This window comes from Prunus mume, linkage group LG5 (assembly GCF_029339155.1).
Source record: "Prunus mume cultivar Tortuosa linkage group LG5, ASM2933915v1, whole genome shotgun sequence".
NCBI classification, from domain to species: domain Eukaryota; kingdom Viridiplantae; phylum Streptophyta; class Magnoliopsida; order Rosales; family Rosaceae; genus Prunus; species Prunus mume.
Window position 1 is genome coordinate 3,753,066 of NC_142702.1, and position 18,397 is coordinate 3,771,462.

Genomic DNA, 18,397 nt, shown 5'->3' on the forward strand with positions numbered 1-18,397 from the left:
TTGCATTATACATATATTTTCAGGCTAATTACTTGATATGTGCTTAGTTTCATTTGTTAGATTAAAGAAATGGATCAATATCAAGCAGCATGACAAAGTTGCTCTTCAAGCAGCCTTGCATCTTGGAGGAGTGTGAGTAGCTTATTTTTCTTTGAGACTCGTCCATCACTAGAACTTGGTTTAAACTGTTTGATCTGTGCATAACTTTGGTTTTACTTTTGTTATTGTGTTGTAAAGTAATTTACTGTATGAATGACAAAAAAACATAATTTAGGAAATGCTTATTACCATTTTGCTTCTTGTCCAGGTAAGAAGGCAGTAGAGGATTTGACAGCAACTTGAAGTTGCCAAGAAGAATGCAGAATTAATTGCCAGGATCACTCCAGAACTAGAGAAGGCATTTGTTGAGGTTTTATATAATGAGTTAACTAGACATGAAAGATAACTCTGTTTGAATGCGTAATATATGAGTTAATTGATGTAACCAAAAAATAAATAAAAAATCAATTGCAAAAACTTCCGTGGGGTTCAAAGTTTTTGTTACTAAAAAACCCCCAAACTTTTATGTCAGGTGCTCAGTCATTACCTGTTTTGTGGCATCCAATGCTTAGAATTTCCAGTAGGTCATTCTTCAGGATATTGAAATATATCAGAATGACAACATATACATCTGTGTATATATGTTTATTGTGAAATTACATATGGAGTAGGAAGCCATTATTTGGATCTGTAAAAGTTGTATGAAAGCAAGTATCAAAACACGGAGCCAAGTGGAATTTGGACAGAGGCCTCAGTGATTGCACTTCATATTATGCTTATAGTATTTATGTTCCTTGCATATGAGCATGGACCTAATGGGCAACCCATATAAAACATCTTATCTTCTGTCTTCTGTCTTTTGTCTTGTCTTTCCCCTCTTTCCAGGCTTATTATGTTATTCAAATTTAACTATTTATTGCTTCTAATCATATGAGTAATGTGACATAATATCTTATATTTTTATGTCTAGATGCCCACTACAATTGAAGAACTGGAGGCTGCTATACAGGAAAATATTTCTCAAGCTAATTCTATTCTTTTCCTAAATCACAATATACTGAAAGAATATGAAGACCGCCAGCGCCAGGTAATTTTCTGCCATCTTTGCTAGTTTTTCCTTTTCTTTTCTTGTTTCTTCTTTACTTCCTCACCGGAAATTGCAATTATATTGCAGATAGAAGATAAGGCAAAAAAGTTGGAAGCAGATAAAGCAGAGCTTAGGGGATGTATAGCTGAAGTAGATAATCTTAAGGTGAGTGGAGCCTTTTTTTTTGGGTCAAATCAGAGGTTAGTGAAGCTTGGGTGTTACCTTAATGAGTGTTTTGTGAAGTTTCTGTTGGTCTCCTAGATGAACACCTGACAATAAATTTTGGCCATTTGATCTCACACTGTAACCACTCTACCCAGAGTCACCACAATGTACTGCTCCTTAATGAATTATAATCTCTAGTCAATTGATCCAATCCAGAATATCCTTGTAAACATCCCTTATTGCCACTTCTAAAAGGAAATATGATGGACGCTAATCATATAAAAAGTAATTGAAATATTCTTTCACATTTAAACTTCTCAAGAAGCAGTCCATAACGTTTATTTAACACGACACCTACTGTTCATGTTTATGGCTAAGTGCGTATCGCATTTGCGTTCTTATTCTACATACCATAACAATCTGTCCTCAGAGTAACGTTAGCTTGTATGCAGTTTACATCCTCCATTGAAATTGCGGTTCTTTTGTGCTGCCACAATTTATTAGTTGCAACAAACAACAAATTCCAAAGGCATTGAGCAAATTTTCACATTTCCAGTCCTCACTTGTATTACCAAGATGGTCAAGTTGAATAACTTTTTAGATCAACAGTGGTAATGAAGGGTTTTTAATCTAAACATCAGTGTCAAAGTACTTTTGTATTCTTCCCCCACAAACAACCCACCCCGCCCGCCCCCCCCCCTCCCTCTCCTCCTTTTTCTCTGTTTCATGTTGAATGTTTCTGTGCATATTTGCCCACTTTCATCAGTATATTTCTAATGTGGATATTTTTTTTTAGTTTCCTAATTTTAAATTATTTGTAGGAAACTTGGCTTCCAACATTAAGAAACCTTGTTGCTCAGATAAATGAGACTTTCAGTTGGAACTTCCAAGAAATGGCTGTTGCAGGGGAAGTTTCATTGGGTACCTCAGTATTACAATTTCTAGAAAATGTCTTCTTTTTTTGTGGAAGAAAATGTCTTTTATTATTTGTTTCATGTCCCCCTTTTATTTAATGTTTCTTCTCAGATGAGCATGAAATGGACTTCGATCAATTTGGGATACTTATAAAAGTAAAATTCAGGTGACCTGCTGATATTCTCTCATGGTGCTACTAGACATTTAAATTTGGAAGTTTAATTTATGAGAGTTATTTTTTTTATTTACTTAAATATAGAGAAGTGAAACCCCCCTTTTGAAAAATTTGTGAAGTTTGATGTGGGTGTCCAAAACTTAGCATCAGTTCAGTTATGAATTACTTTTTCGAGAAAAAGAAACTAATTCTGAAACTTTTTTGTAAGAATTTGGAAAGTGGATAGTTTAGATAGTGTTTGAAGGATATATAAAAACTTAACCTTTGGGCACCAACTAGCTTGTTAGAGGTATTTAAGTGCCACTAACTGCCTGCTTTTCTTTTCCAATCCAGTTCATTTTATACATATAGTATAGATATCCTGCTTAAATGAAATTCTACCATAGGAAATAATAGCTGGATTTTAACTTTCTGCTATTCCACTATGATGCTATGAATTCACAGCTTTTGATTTGTTATGTGAAATTCTGGTTAATACGTATCTACTGCACACAAATTTGTTTTGACTTTATGGTCATCAGACAAGCAGGGCAGCTACAAGTTCTCAGTGCCCACCATCAATCTGGAGGGGTATTACACTAACTATTCTTGAGTTCTTGATTCAAATACAACAGTTTTACCTTATTGTGCCTCAAACTTCCCATTTTGTAGGAGCGTTCAGTTTCAACTATACTTTATCTTGTTTCTCTTCAAGACCTTACAAATTGCCCATTTAGGGTGGTTGATGAGATAAATCAAGGTTGGTTGCACAACAGATTGCTTTTTGCTTTTTCTTTCCTCACATCAAGTTCCATCTATCTCAGAAAAAATCATTGCGGCGTTTAATATTTTCTCAGGGATGGATCCTATAAATGAGAGAAAGATGTTCCAGCAATTAGTAAGAGCAGCATCCCAACCAAATACACCACAGTAAGAGCACTATGCATAATTTGCCATAGTTATCTGTCTATTTTTTTGGTGCCTGCGTTCTCTCTATTTTGATCTGTTTTAGAAGGTGCAAAATAACAAAATGGGAACAAGAATGAAACTTCTTGTACAAGTATTGGGTGCTATAATCACCAACCTTTCGTATGTAATAGCGCTCTGTTGTAGTCTGTCTCTCAGTGTGTACATCACATTTACCTGCTCCTTAAATGGTGTTGCTGTTTGCACCAGAATGCTGAGGGATAACCTAATCATTTACATGGTACATAATTTAGGTTAACAACACAGTTTCTTCTTCTAATGTGAGCAAAAGAATTGCAAGATTGTGTAAGCAATGACGCAATTGAGAATATATGACTCCGTATAAGTTGGAGTTGACAAAGCGCATTCTGCTTCTCGTATGCCTGACTTCCCAATTGTAAAAAGTGACTTAAGTTTTGGTTTCTGTGCCATGTTGTTCAGATGCTTCTTGCTTACCCCAAAGTTGCTACCAGATCTGGATTACAGTGAAGCATGCAGCATTTTGAACATAATGAATGGCCCCTGGATCAAGCAGCCAGCAAAAGGTGAAAACATCACTCGAGAGTTAACAGTCAGTATTGTCTATTAATATGTTGAAACTTATCAACTACTCACCAAAAATTCTTTCATTTTTGTTAATTCAGTCTGGAGCCAGGGTGATTGCTGGGGAAATGTCATAGGCTTAGTAGGAAAAAGCCAATGCTGAAAATAACAATTACCTTTTGAAATGGGGAGCAATCAGGAATTTTTTCGAAAATGATCAACCCTGTGTAAATTGTTTCTACCCTTTTGTACAGATGATTTTCACAAATGCCTTATCGTGGTTGCTCGGAGGAGGCTCTATGGCTGTTCATAGGGAGTGCCTTGTATTTGTGCAGTAAGGATTAGATTTAGGCATAAGCAAAACCAAAAAGCATTATATTTTGGAGGCGTGATGGTTCGTTTATGCTTCTATCGATGGTCAATGAATATCCAGTATCTTGTTTGTGTAACATAAATAAACGTTTGATATTTCAAGCCTCATGATGTTTCCATTTCATTACTTCTACATAACTTGCATGGTTATCCGTTGGAGTAACAACCTTTCCCCGTTTCTATCACACTGGTATTGTTTGAAGAGGCCGAGCTGTGATTTGGAAGAGAATAATCCTGTGTTGAAATTCAAGTTAATGTCTGAAAATTAACTCACTAAAATCAAGGCAGTTGGTGTAAAAAATACTCATTTAAAATTTCTATTTTTTGAGAATCGTAAACGTTAAGGACCATTTTATTTATGAATTAATCAAGGTAGAACTGGTGGCTGTTAAAAACAGGTAGAAATCCGAACAGTTTTACCCTTGGTTAACAGAACAGTTTGGTCACAAAGGAGGGCCTACAGCTTGAGGAAGAGAAACACTAATCTTGGTTAACAGAAAATTACCTTGTTTACTAATCTTCTTCTACTATGATATAATATAATTATTTATTGCAATTTGCAAAAATTAAACGTACAAGGACCATAGTTGCACTTGAATCTTGATCCACTATTAAAGGGGGTGATGTACACGTTAAACAATAGAGTAAATTGGAGCACTAGTCCCTGAATTAAAATATTTTTTCCCCTATTTTTTTTTTTAATAAAAGCGATATTTATAGAGTGGGAAATCAAACCTACGACCTTGAATGCATTACTGTCTACAAAACAAACCCCTTCCCCTTGAATTAGATTCTTTAATTCAAAAGTGCACAAACCTTTTAAATTCTTTAATCCGTCAATGTGCTTAACATGCCCAAACTAATCTCCTTTTTCAACAAATTAATATAGGGTATTTTGCAGCAATGGTCCCTCAACTATACCCGTATTTGCATTTGGGTCACTGAACTCAATTATTAGTTGCAGAGGTCACTCAACTAGGTGTTTTGTTGCACCATTAATCCTTCCGTCAAGTTTGTGACTTTTTCCATTAAAAATGAGGGTAAATTTGAAAATTCACCCACAACCCTCATTTTCCTCCACAATCCTCCATTGCCGCAACCCGATATTTTTCACCTCTCTGGTTCTTTTGTACTTCACACCTTCTCTGTACACTTTCCCAGCTAGGCTCAATCATGGTTTTCTGTTGAATTTTGGGTTTGTTTTCACTATGATCTATGCCTTGTTTTATGTCTGCTTGGATAAAAAAGCTAGATCTTTGGTTGCTTTGCTCTGTGTTCTTTGTTGGGTTGGAGCCAGTTTGCTTGCTGGTTGCCTTGGATTTTCTTTGGAGTTACCTTCGAAGGCGGAGACAATATCGTCATTGTCGATCTCGGTAAGACCTACTCCTTGCTCCGCACGGAGCCTTAGGGCCAAGTGGTCTTGCCGACGCAGGAGTCGAAGAGGTCGCCCCAATTTTTGCCATCGTAGTTCTTGAGGGCAGCCATGTCTTGCTAGACGTCGAGGAGGCCGCCGGAGTTGGATCGATAGATGATCTCATCGGGGGAGTAGGACTCTGAGTCGGTGGCGACAAAGCAGAGGAAGGGTTGGTGTTGAAGGGTACGTAGTGGGCAGAGAAATGGTGGGTGTGGGTTGTGTTGTGGTAGTGAGCTCCATCGTGACTGTTGCGACAATGGAGGATTGTGGAGGAAGGGGAGGGTTGTGGATGAATTTCCGAATTTACCCTCATTTTTTACAGAAAATTTAACAGAGTTTGACGGAAGGACTAATGGTGCAACAAAACACCTAGTTGAGTAACATCTGCAACTAATAATTGAGTTCAATGACCCAAATGCAAATACCGATATAGTTGAGGGATCATTACTGCGAAAAACTCAATTAATATAAGGGGAAAACAGCACTGCGTAGCGGGCAAATTGGAGAATACCCCCTTTCTTCCAACCATGGGCAAATTGGAGAATACCCCCTTTCTTCCAACCATGGAGAATTTCCGCAGCCCAAGAACTGAGCATACACGACAGTAAAATCTCCCTCATTGACAAAAAATAAATAAAAAATCGAAAGTGAAGAGTTGATAATATTGATCACAAAATTAATACATGGCCTTTCTCACTCTCACTCAGGGTAGATGAGACTGTAATATGCTCTCTTTATGGGGGACAGTCTCAACCAAGATACAACATCAAGGTCACCCTCTCTCTCTCACACTTCATCCCCTTACTCTCCTACCATCTTTACTAACTACATTCGCAAAGTTTTGACAGTGGCACCTAAGAGGCTGAATGAACAATTTAAAGACAGCATGTACAGGTGTTAGTATTCTTCAATTTGTTGGAAGCTTGAAATCAAGCATCTCCCTTATATTTAACCGAATCGAAGGACCCATTGATGAGCAAATATGTGCACTTTTCCAGTAAACACCTTTCGCACCTGGTGGCTTATTTGTTTCTACCGATTTCTGTCAGGTAAAGCATAAGTAAAATTAAATTTCATAGTAAGTGGATTGCAATTCCAACAGCAATGGATATTGGGAAATTAAGGAGAAGAATATACCACTGCGGCAAGCAAGTTTATGAGAAGGTCTTCTTCAGGAAAGTCAGCTTTTCCAAAACGTAAATGAACTATACCAGTTTTATCTGCTCTGTATTCAACTTTCCCCTGCTTGAATTCTGCTATGGCCTGAAACAGAGAATATGATAAGGTCATTTTATACAGTAGCTAGGAACCAGTTAAATGTTCAGGGCTAGAAAGAATATCCCACAAGTGCAGAAAGAAAACTAAAACATTGAAATCCAAATCATACCTGAGGTATATTAGGAGTGACAGTACCAGCTTTCGGATTTGGCATGAGCCCTCGTGGTCCTAGAATCTTTCCTAGGCTAGCGACCTTTGACAAACATCAAAGACGATAAAATGTAACCGAATATCATAATTTCCAGCCATTATCAAGCACAGATACAGCATATACAAAATAGAAAGTAAAAAATTGTGAAAGTTAAGAACGCTGAAGACACCAGCTAGTCTAACGGAAGTCACCTTTTTCACTCCACAAGAACAAGTCACAAGGAAAAGCAGGCAGCACATATTGCTTTTCCTTAGGCAGCACATATTGCTTTTCCTTTCTTACTTTTAATTATTTAGTTTTGTGGCACGGGTGTCTAATTATGAGACGTATTTTGATGCCAATTTTTTATTCTTAATTTCACTTATGAATAACATGAACTTTACTACATCAATACAAATTAACATTATGACAGGCATTGTATTATTGTCCTCAAATGCATAAGCAACAAGTGAGAGCATTGTATGCTACAAATGTACAAGGCATTGTAGGGGTGGGGGTGGGATGGCGGGGGACATCACAAGATTTTGCACAAAAATAAACATGGATACTGAATACAACCAAACAATATTCGTCAGCATTTTATCATGCACATCAGGATTTAGATTTCAACTGACTAGTTTCTTTTTCTGCTGCAAAACTAGTCCTTATCATTTCAATCATAAACCCTAACTTTGTTGACCAAAAATCAAAAAAAGACCATAGTATTTTAGCTTTTACTCGACGTCCAGATGCCTACTGTATGTTATAAAAATCAAAATGATTACCATACTTCATTGTCAAATAGACATTGTTATATATATATATATATATATATATATAAATATATTGATTAGACAAAATAATGAAGGCAACACCTTGGGCATCATATCTGGTGAAGCAATTAACTTGTCAAATTCCATGAATCCTTCTTTTATCTGTTGTATCAAATCATCTCCACCAACCAAATCTGCTCCAGCATTTTTTGCTTCATCAAACCTTTCACCTGTAGATATTAAAGAAGATAACCTGTGACAAGAAATACTATGAAAACCAAAAACCTTTCATTTTAAAATTATTGCAACTCACAGGAGCCCCGAGTGCACCTGCACACATGGATGCTTGTGATATAAAATGAGCTTGAGGGGGAGCAAAAAAGCTTAAGGAAGAAGAATATTTTTGAACAATATGAAAGGAAAAATATGAGAACCCAAACATTTGAGACTTTTAGATAAAGTATAAGGCGTACATAATCTTAGTATCATTCAAAAACTACAGCACATGTCTATTGAGGTTAATCTATGCCAGCTAATAATGAAACACCTAAGGTGCAATTTTGTAGATATAACACATATTTTTCATACAGGATTAAATCTACAGAAACCATATATCTGTATTTATATAAAATTAAATACAAACAAGCCAACGTGAAAAATTAACAAGCAACAGAACTGGAGCCAATTATAAGCTAAAGCAAGAAAGTGCAACATCTCCAACATCCTCAGTAACTACTTCCATTTTTTTCTTAAAAGAGGTGAGAAAAATCTTACAATTCCTAAGAGTAAATTTTAACCTCTTTTGGACCAAATGACTAAGAGATTGCCATGCCATCAGAGATAAAAAAAAAAAAAAGAATACGATAAATTGACTTAAAGAAAAAAAATGCTCCAATCCAATTTGAATTTCGAAGAGTGTGATACACTAGTTAGAAACCGACAGGTATAGGAAATTCACCAAGATTAGTGGCAGAAAAAGTCTCATTAATCATTTCAAGACCAGATCATTGAAGAAATGGGAATACTATACCCCCTCCAACTAATTCATTTGCACAAAGTCCCCTTCACAGAAGATGAAAACCATTTAGAGATGCCTAGATTCAGCCAAGCAAGCATTTCTTCTGTTCTTTTCAACCAAGGTAAAAGCATAATGAAAATAAAACCCCACTCAGTAAAGGTGTTACTTGTTCTTGCCTTGTAGGATTAATTGACAGAACAATTTACCTATAGAGAATAAGATAGCAGTTTCAAGAATAATAGATCTAGCTAATCCATGCTAATGCGGAAATTGTTTGCACAGTTATGCTCCTCTACTTTTCATTCTCTAGGTTGAAATTTCCAACTTGTATCCTCAGTAAGTTAAACCACATCTCCTTAGCTCATACTAAATGACAGATATATTTACTTTTTATCCATTAAGGACAATAGTACAAAGAGAAATTGAGAGAGTAACTACCTTGAGTAAGAACAGCCACTTTAACAGTCTGTCCAGTTCCCTTGGGCAGGTTTACCTAGGACAAGAATTCCATAACACATGAAAGAAAATAATGTACTGCTAAGCAGTTGATAAGCCTAAACATATTTCTAACTAACAAGATAAAAAAACTCACAGTTGCCCTTAGCTGTTGGTCATTATATTTTGGGTCAATATTGAGGCGGAAATGAGCTTCAGCAGTTTCTACAAATTTTGTATTGGTCATTTCTTTCAGTAAAGCTATTGCTGGCTGCAGCTCATACTCTTTTTTGGTTTCCCTCAATTTCTGAATTTCCAAGAATCTTTTGGACCTTGTCTGACATTTTGAACAGAAGACAATTGAGCGTTTGAATCAGTACTGACATCTTGGAAGAATGTAAAAACAGGACATTGCACGAATATAAATCAACTAAAACCAAATTACAAAAAATAACTTTAGGGGTTTCTTCAATCTTTAGAATTATACGAACAACAGAAAAACCATCAAACTTGAAGAATGTATGTATTATATTTGTAGAACCAGTGTCTTTTTCAAGACAATAACGTGACCTTACTTTACTCAATCAATCCTTCTAGAATCTGAAGAAGCATAAGTTACAAAAAGTTAGTGACTATACTTCCTTACAGAATTCAACGAAGGGTTTTTCTGACACAATTTTTGAAGTGATAAGAAAGAAAAAACCCATTAATCCCATTTCTAAATGAATCGATATTCTTCAACAACAACAAAATTAAAGGTAAAAGAACAATACAAGAATCACTGGGCATACTTTGCTTCGATAAAAATGCAATAACTTCCGAAATTTAAATCCTGGAGCCTTAATGAAGACACACAAACAAGATAACCAAAAAAGAAAACAAATTTCGCCCCAAAAAATTGGGAAAACCAAGCTGGCAGAAGATAATGACGAAAATACTTACTCTGTCCCTCTTTAAAAGCAATGCAGCCTTCCCTTTCTTGGGCTTTGGAACAGCAACGGTAACAGAACTATCGCCTTTTACTTCTTCATCGTCAGCCACATCCTCAGCCACCTCTGCCTCAGCAGTCAAAGCAGTCGCTGCGACAGGGTAAGGCTCAGACTTGGCTTCCTTTAACAAACTCAAATTGACCCACTTGCTTGGTCTTCTCTCTCTAGGCCTCAAAACCAGTGGGCAGAGACAAAAAGTTTTAAAGAGCGGCTTGGGCTTGAAGGAGACGAGCGAGGGAGTGAAGTCTTGTGGGTGCACAGAGGAGGAGGCGTACGTTAGCATGAGGGATGAGGGTGTGGTACTAGTAGCCATTGTTGGAGCTCTCTGTCTCTGCAAATGAAGCCTTTGGAAAATTGCTATCTATCCATATTAGTTCGAGATAAGAGGTGGCTTTATTGTCTACTGTTTGATGGTAGACCGTAGTTCCCATCCGCAATAATGAATTAAAACATGAATAAAATTGTTCCATTATTTTTTTCAAAAAGTAATTTAACAAAATTGGTTTTCTTTTCTTATTGACCAAAGATTTCGAATTTTTTCTAATTTTGCGGATATGGACTTAGCCAAAAATAAATATATAAACATTTGCCTTCTAATTTTTGGGGTTGAATTACTTGTGTTCTTGCCTTGCATAGATTTTGTTCTTATTAGTTTGTTTTTGGCCTATCTATCTCATGTTTTTAATTTCTCATTAACAGAATGGTAATGTGAATAATAATGTGTGTAGTGTGCTACTTGCACAAGCGCTACTCGGTAGCCTACGCGTGCTTGGCTAACTGTCGTTGGGCTTCTACCCGTTTCGTGGTCAACTAGCGGTAGTCTTCTTTCAAATCAGTATTCTGGCCGTGCAACTGATTGTTGTGCTCTTGGACCTTGGTCATGTCCACGCGCAATTGGTCGAGTTGAGCTTGTAAGTCGAACTCATTAGTCCTCTTCCTCATGGAGGATTCAGGATGAGGCGTGGCAAGTTGTGTGTCGAGGCTAGCATCACTCGACATCGAGATTCTAAGAGGTAAGGTGTCAAGGAGGCGAAACTGCCTAATGAGCGAGGAGTCCAGTATGGTTAGCAAAGGAGTGGGAAGTCAAGCAACGATTCCCATAAAAGGTGCTAAATTGTTGATGTCCAAAATTGGATACAACTTCTAAAGGAATTGATCTTCGAATATCGTGCCTCAGGGATTCTTCAGTAGTTGTTGATACCAAATATCCATAGGGCCTGCCAAAAAGAGTGCAAGAAATAAAGGCCCAAATTACTTGAGTAGATAATGAAATCCAAAACCAACATTTACCGTACCCATGTCTAAGGAGGTCTAAGAAGGGTAATAGAGGCCGAACAAACCCAGTTAAGGCCTACGCGGCCAAAAACCCATCACATAAAACCCTAACGCCTCCCCTTCGAGGCCTGCATATAGGAATTGAAGCGCTTAGAAAAGCACACCAAATCTTCCACTAACGCTTGCTTTCCCAAAAGAGAGAGACACACATCAAACCACCACTTATCGCACACTTAGAAGATGCCATGACATCGGCGACTCTTTAATCCCACATCGAAAAAGGACAATAGAAAGGTCCAACTTCCCTATATAAAAAGGAGCACTTTCCGCCTAAAAAATGGTAACATGAGTCTCCTCCATACTTGATTACAGTACTTTTGGATATATAACCTTCGTTGTGGGAAAAGACTGACTTAGGCATCAGAGGGTGGTTGGTGGACCCACCACCACTTCTTCAGTGATCTTTTCATGTTTTTCTTTCAAGAAGAGCAACCAACAATGACCACTCCAAGAAGGGGCAAAAATATACAAAAGTGCAGCCTCAAAACCTAATATGTCCTTAAGGAAGAGTTAACTCAGTTCGACTCACTCTGATTAGTTGAGCGATTTTTACGCATCAACAACAATCAAAGTGTTATATGCTAAAAGGGAAGATCAGTTAGACATTGGTATTGGTGTGATACATGCTGAAGGCACTCTGATGCTTAAATCATCTTAAATTTGGTATTTGAGACAATTGTAGGTGAGTAATGACTAGGGTAAAAATTGGTTACCTCATGTCTTTGAAATAGTGCTCTATTTTTATTTATTTATAAGTAAAAGGGTATGTTTGCACATTTCTTCGATATGAAGCTCTTGTCAATCACTATTGTGGTGACACATGTTCTGAAGTCGACATGGCAACCTCATTCGATTGTTGGAGGCATGTCTCTCTGCGTATATCGTCGGCATGTAGACTGCTGAGTAGTTGGGGGACAACCACTCGTGTCTTGGTTGATTCGTGCTACCGATCAATGAGGGGCAAATTATCCCCTTCCGATTGGTAGGTTCTTCTATCAGTCTGCTGAATAGAGGATTTGTGTAGTGACCCTTGTTGGGAGTTTTGTTATTTATAAGGTTTCCATAAGTATTTAAGCATACTTTACATGTGGTTAGGGTATGTTTTGTTATTTCAATTTATCAAATAAACTTTGAGGTTTCCTCATGTCTTCTTAGTGGATTCCAAAATTATATGTTTTAGGCTAAAGTTTAGCCAATTAATTGTCATGATGCATCAATTGCCAAAAAATAAGGAAAAAAAAGAAAGAAGAAGCAGCAAAATGCCACCTCAATACACTAATGTGGCAACTTGGCGCCTATAGCCAATTCTTGGGAAAAAAAAAAAAAAACCTTTTAAAAAAAGGTCATGCATCGGTGCACATACCTCATTTAATTGGTGCTGTTTTAGTGAAAGCCTAAAAACATTGAACTAATTATAAGAGAATTCTTGAGAGAGTTAGCTGAGGCTGCTACATTGCAACAAATGTTTAATTGAAAACACATTGAACTTGAAATTTTAAAATTCCAAATTTGATACTTATTCTTATTTTCTTCTTTAAAGAATAAGTGCCATAAACTTTCAAGAGAAATGCTAACAGGATTTACTCAAAAGAGAATTTTTCACATGGACTTACTAATTTGACCCAGTTTACACAATAAATAATGGGATGACAGCAACTCCAATGTGTGATTCTCTTTTGAGCAAAGATTAAATTATAATTTCATTTTGGTCCACAAAAAAAGTCTTCAGAACATTCATCAAAACCAAAATAAATAAAAATAAATAAATAAAACACGAAGAAGACCAAGACCAGTTGGGGAGAGAGAGAGAGAGAGAGACCATATGTGAGGACAGGAAGACGCAGGAAGAGTCTGTTAAGGCTCGTGTGATCGATCATCTACTCCATTCTTCCACCCCCAACCAAAATCACACCAACCCAATTCTCTGAATTAAATTCACACTTGCCCCTTCTCTTCTAACTTCAACATTCCCTCTCTGCTTCTTGAAAGAAAGAGAGAGGGAGGAACTGAAAGCAAGCAAGCAAGAACCAACAATGGCAGCAGTCACCAGCTTCTCCAACTTCTCCACTACCCAAACTCTCTTTCTCTCTTCACCAAACAACCCTCAGCATTTCTCTATATCCCCAAAAAGCCTCTCTCTCACTCTCATTTCCCGCAGTAAAGTCACCACAACTCCCTCCGTCTCATTCACCACCCCCCGCCTCACCCGCTTCTCCTTCATCGCCAGCTCATCCGCCGCATACGGCGGTGACCCCCCTCCTGGCGGCGGGGTAGGCGGCGGAGGTAACAACAATAACAATCAGGACAACGGTGGCGGTGATGACGGCGGTGAGGACCGGGAGCGGAACAAGGTGGAGGCCGTGGCGGCGATAGCGGAGGCGGGGCGGTCGTCGGAGAGCCTGCCCAAGGACTTGGTGGCGGCAATAGAGGCGGGCCGTGTGCCGGGGTCTATTGTGAGAAGGTTCTTTGAGCTGGAGAAGTCAGCGGTGTTCAGGTGGCTGCTTGGGTTTGATGGGTTTAAGGAGCGGTTGCTTGCGGATGACTTGTTCTTGACTAAGGTTGCTATAGAGTGTGGTGTTGGAATATTCACCAAGGTCTGTGCTTCTTCTAATTTGCTAACTTCTAATCTGATAAAGTTATAGAAAAGGTGAAATCTTGACCGTTGATCCATACTTTGGCATCTACAATTCTTATTTGGCGCCTCAATGGAAATGGTGGCTCTGTTATGCATTGGATATCTTTTAACTTTTGAATATTGAATACAAATCAGAGTATCTGCTATGTATAGGTAGGTGTAAGCTGAGCTCTTTCCATGTTGCTCGTTTTTCAGACTGCTGCAGAGTTGGAGCGGCGCCGCGAAAATTTTACCAAAGAGCTGGATTTTGTTTTTGCGGATGTGGTACGCCTCTCATATAAATAAGATCTTTGATTTTGTTGTGCTGCAGAACGGAAAATTATTGCCTCCAAACTAAGTAATTTTCATTAGCTTCATAGATGAATAGCTTTTACAAGTGATGTTTGTATAATTGGGCTGAGCGACAGTGTAAAAGTAAGAAACACTGTCGGAATCTGGGATATGTCATATGATATAAATATTAAAAATAAATAAGTTCAACTCGGAAAATCTGCCTTTCAGTTGAGTTTTGGGTTGTGAATTGGAATGGATGCAGAAAACTATCTTTGGGAACATTGAGCTCAATGCCAACTCTTGGTAGCAACCTTTGTGCAATTTGTGCGCTTCCAATTACAGAATCACTAAATGGTATTCGTGTCTTCGGTCATTTTCCTTTGAATAGGAGTTGCTTGATTGTAGGATCCTCAGTTTCCACTCTTGTGTTTTTCTTTCCTTGCATCCTTGCAACTTGATTCTAGGTGTCTTTTTATATTCGTATGATCCTTTTATTTATTTTTGGTTGGCATTTCTGCTATCTGTGCTCTAAAACTGAGCCTGCTTTGTGGGAACTTTAGTTAATTGACTGGTTTGAATTGTTTGCTTCAATTGGAAATTGGACTTACTTAGAATTTGTTAATGGGGTTGCAATGACAATATCAACTGTGTTTCTGAAGTAGAGTTATAAATTGCGGGGATTACTTATCATTTAATTGCATTTTACTAGTAGGACCTGGTGCAATGTACATCATTTAAATTTGTTTACTCATTTGATTACTTCCCCATACTTTCAGAAGGCTTATTAATCTCAAAGGAAAGTTCCTTTTCTAGTCATAAGCTTTCATATATGTTAAACTTTGTGTTAAACTTGGAGTGCAAAAGATCTGCAGCACTTCTTCAACTTTGTAACAACTGGAAGTTTTCCTCAATTTTGATGATAGCTGATGTGTTTCGTTTACCATTTCATGCTATCTATTTCTGCCTTTTTTATCTGTTGGGTTTCTGGTTTCTATTTGTTGCACCTTTTCGCAGCCTTACTGTTAATATATTTTTTTAAATCTCAGGTGATGGCCATTATAGCCGATTTTATGCTTGTTTGGCTTCCTGCTCCTACTGTTTCACTTCGACCTCCTCTTACTGTCAGTGCGGGGCGTCTTGCTAAGTTCTTCTATGGGTGTCCTGATAATGCTTTTCAGGTTAGTGCTTGCTTCATTATTTTTGGCCTTTTAAGTTGCCACTTTGTCATATGACTATAACAAGCGAGTCATCACTCCTGTCTGCAGGTAGCTTTGGCTGGAACATCTTACTCACTCTTACAGAGAATAGGTGCAATAGTGGTATGTGCTATCTAACAGTTTAGCAGTCATGTTCATGTCTCATAGTGGTACGTGCATTGAGTTTAAAGTATTTTGATCTTTTATTCAGAGAAATGGAGCTAAACTATTTGCAGTCGGGACTGGTGCATCTCTGGTGAGTGAAATTTTCAGCAATAACCAAATACTTTCCATACCTATTTAAACTCATTATATTATAGAGCATGTACGCATTAATTTAACGTTGCATCAATCATTACAACATTGATGAACAATTCTGTACAGGCCTGGGTTTGTTATATTCTGGTCATATTATTGGGTCTCCAATACTAACCCTAAAGTATCTTCTGCATGTTGTATTGGAACACTTATACAACATGCATCATAAGCAAGGCTAGATTTTCCTTTTACTTAGCCATAAAAATTAAAAAAAATTAATTGATGAGAATATTGTATTTAAAGCCCTGAAGCATCATGCTATGCAGGAAAGACTATATCAACTTTTGCTCAGCCACATAAACTAACTCTACTAGCAAATTGTATTGAAATATAGGATACTTATGTAGTATATGTCTATCAAAATGATTCTTTACTGAGCGTTATAATCCTCGACTGTTTCTAATTTAATGATAGTGTACCATTGATTTGAATTTTGTATCAACGTTCAACAATAACAGAGATGTAGATTTTTTTCTCCAAATAATATACAAAGGCACAAGCTTCTCCAACCAGTCTTATAAATGAATTATGAGGCTCTAGTGTGCTTTATTGCCAAAGTATATTTCATTTTCAATTACTGTCTAAAATATTATATGTATTTAGTGAAAGAAATGGGAGTATTGGTACATTACTAGATTGTTTTTGTCTTGTGTTATAAGTTTTTCATTGCAGAATGCACATATGAAATCTGCTTCCCACTCATGTAATGGCTATACAGGTGTCATGATGTTATGTGGTTCCCAGTTTGTTATATGGTTGACAGTTTCAGTAGGCTAGTAGCCGTTTGGTGTCATATGACTGTTTACAACTTTTCAATTTCTTTTAGGTTGGTACGGGTGTAACAAATGCATTGATTAATGCACGAAAAGCTATCGATAAATCTTTTGCTGGTGAAGCAGAGGATGTTCCCATATTATCAACTAGTGTAGCCTATGGAGTTTATATGGCAGTTTCTAGCAATCTAAGGTACACAGGTTTTCTGCAGATTTAAGTAATCTATTTATTATTTACTCTAACCTTCATGAACTGTCAGCATAGACCATTAACAAACTTTTCAAGACTGACTGAAGAAACTTGGTATTTTAAAGAGTAACTATCATATCCACGGAGAACAGTATCTATCCAAAAAAACCATTTGTGGAATTTCTGGATGGTACCGGGCCTTTCTAGTTATCGAGAAGCTTTTTATCCTAAGAGCACATGGGGAAAAGAGAAACAAGCTCTTCTAACTATATGAATCCATATATAGTCTCCAAGAACATGTTGACAGAAGAAACCCTTTATAAAATTCATACACCAGTTATTCCTGTGGAAAGACAAGTGCCACCATAAACATGTCTTAAAAAGAAACTCTTTAACCTCTCAAAATAGAACAGTTATTTATGTGAAAGGACACATGCTTACCATTATTCCAACAATAGATACAAGATGTGCTGCAGCAGAGTAAGGATCTGCAGAAGACACCTTGAAGAAGGAAATCTTTTGTTTACCATTATTTAGCTTTATGTACATAATTCTGTGTTTTTTGATTGAGGGAAAAAAAAAAAGCCAATGCTATGATATATGTTGGCCTTTAGAAAATTCTATATATCTATTCTATATATCAATTGTCTACCATACGGAAATTCCTTTTTAGGCAAGATAATTGATGTTGGTTGGATAGTGGGGATTAAAGAAACATGCATCCCATCTTTAAGAGAAGGGCTAAGAGATATCCTGATTATTTCATTGACTTATTATTTCATTTGGCAATGACACTACTATTTAATCATTGCTCATAAATAGTTGAGGCTAGTCAGAAATGATAATAATTTATTTTTGTTACTATTGGAAACATGTATAATGATATACCTTTTGTTTTAAAGGTACCAAGTTCTCGCTGGAGTAATCGAACAACGAATTCTAGAACCCTTGCTACACCAACACAAGATTATACTGAGTGCAATTTGCTTTGCTGTTCGAACAGGCAACACATTCTTGGGGTCCTTGATGTAAGATCTGAGTTCTCCTTGAATCTCATTATGTAAGTTGGTTGTGTTTTCCTCTTCAATTCTCATGATTCTTTATATTGTGGAACAGGTGGGTTGATTATGCACGGTGGGTTGGAATTCAAAAGATACGAGATTAGAGCATAGGATAGATTACATGATTGTTGTAAGTAATTTTATTTTTGTGTGGATATTGATTTTGTTTATGGAATTACAGTGTGGTAACCTTTCGATAAAAATGCAAGAGATGGGCATTTAGAAAATAAACTAGCAACCACGAGATATCACCTATATATGCTTCCATCGTGGTGGGGTGGACAATTAGACCAAGCATGGTCTTTGCCAATTAACCCATTTGTTTTCTTTATTTCATT

At 37.1% G+C, this 18,397-nt stretch overlaps 3 protein-coding genes across 3 annotated transcripts; 2 read left to right on the plus strand and 1 right to left on the minus strand.

Annotated features, from left to right (window-relative positions):
• Window positions 1-335: 335 nt before the first annotated feature.
• LOC148916664 (structural maintenance of chromosomes protein 5-like) lies at window positions 336-4,365 on the plus strand. The gene is made up of 10 exons (XM_089051452.1): window positions 336-409; window positions 1,010-1,126; window positions 1,214-1,291; window positions 2,113-2,212; window positions 2,318-2,372; window positions 2,903-2,951; window positions 3,033-3,120; window positions 3,218-3,290; window positions 3,768-3,871; window positions 3,971-4,365. Exons 2-10 carry the CDS (start codon window positions 1,010-1,012, stop codon window positions 4,030-4,032), a joined length of 726 nt encoding a protein of 241 aa, XP_088907578.1. The 5' UTR covers window positions 336-409; the 3' UTR covers window positions 4,033-4,365.
• Window positions 4,366-6,274: 1,909 nt separating this feature from the next.
• Window positions 6,275-10,644, minus strand: LOC103330661 (large ribosomal subunit protein uL1c). Its single transcript, XM_008233264.3, has 7 exons — window positions 10,232-10,644; window positions 9,447-9,626; window positions 9,293-9,347; window positions 7,939-8,066; window positions 7,043-7,126; window positions 6,793-6,918; window positions 6,275-6,697 (listed from the first exon to the last, which is right to left on the minus strand). Exons 1-7 carry the CDS (start codon window positions 10,589-10,591, stop codon window positions 6,563-6,565), a joined length of 1,068 nt encoding a protein of 355 aa, XP_008231486.1. The 5' UTR covers window positions 10,592-10,644; the 3' UTR covers window positions 6,275-6,562.
• A 2,728-nt stretch (window positions 10,645-13,372) lies between these two features.
• On the plus strand, window positions 13,373-18,290 carry LOC103330662 (protein RETICULATA-RELATED 4, chloroplastic-like). The gene is made up of 8 exons (XM_008233265.3): window positions 13,373-14,207; window positions 14,444-14,512; window positions 15,568-15,699; window positions 15,787-15,840; window positions 15,929-15,973; window positions 16,862-17,001; window positions 17,901-18,026; window positions 18,115-18,290. Exons 1-8 carry the CDS (start codon window positions 13,647-13,649, stop codon window positions 18,161-18,163), a joined length of 1,176 nt encoding a protein of 391 aa, XP_008231487.1. The 5' UTR covers window positions 13,373-13,646; the 3' UTR covers window positions 18,164-18,290.
• The last annotated feature ends 107 nt before the right edge of the window (window positions 18,291-18,397 follow it).

Excerpts from the sequence above, each read along its gene's own strand:
- LOC148916664 (XM_089051452.1), top strand. The coding sequence starts at position 1,010 with ATGCCCACTACAATTGAAGAACTGGAGGCTGCTATACAGGAAAATATT. Across the intron at positions 2,952-3,032 it reads CCCACCATCAATCTGGAGGG|GAGCGTTCAGTTTCAACTAT; the intron begins GTATTACACTAA and ends CCCATTTTGTAG. Across the intron at positions 3,291-3,767 it reads TCCCAACCAAATACACCACA|ATGCTTCTTGCTTACCCCAA; the intron begins GTAAGAGCACTA and ends CATGTTGTTCAG.
- LOC103330661 (XM_008233264.3), bottom strand. The coding sequence starts at position 10,591 with ATGGCTACTAGTACCACACCCTCATCCCTCATGCTAACGTACGCCTCC. Across the intron at positions 9,627-10,231 it reads TGCTTTTAAAGAGGGACAGA|ACAAGGTCCAAAAGATTCTT; the intron begins GTAAGTATTTTC and ends TCAAAATGTCAG. Across the intron at positions 9,348-9,446 it reads ACCAACAGCTAAGGGCAACT|GTAAACCTGCCCAAGGGAAC; the intron begins GTGAGTTTTTTT and ends TTCTTGTCCTAG.
- LOC103330662 (XM_008233265.3), top strand. The coding sequence starts at position 13,647 with ATGGCAGCAGTCACCAGCTTCTCCAACTTCTCCACTACCCAAACTCTC. Across the intron at positions 15,700-15,786 it reads GTCCTGATAATGCTTTTCAG|GTAGCTTTGGCTGGAACATC; the intron begins GTTAGTGCTTGC and ends TCCTGTCTGCAG. Across the intron at positions 18,027-18,114 it reads ACATTCTTGGGGTCCTTGAT|GTGGGTTGATTATGCACGGT; the intron begins GTAAGATCTGAG and ends ATTGTGGAACAG.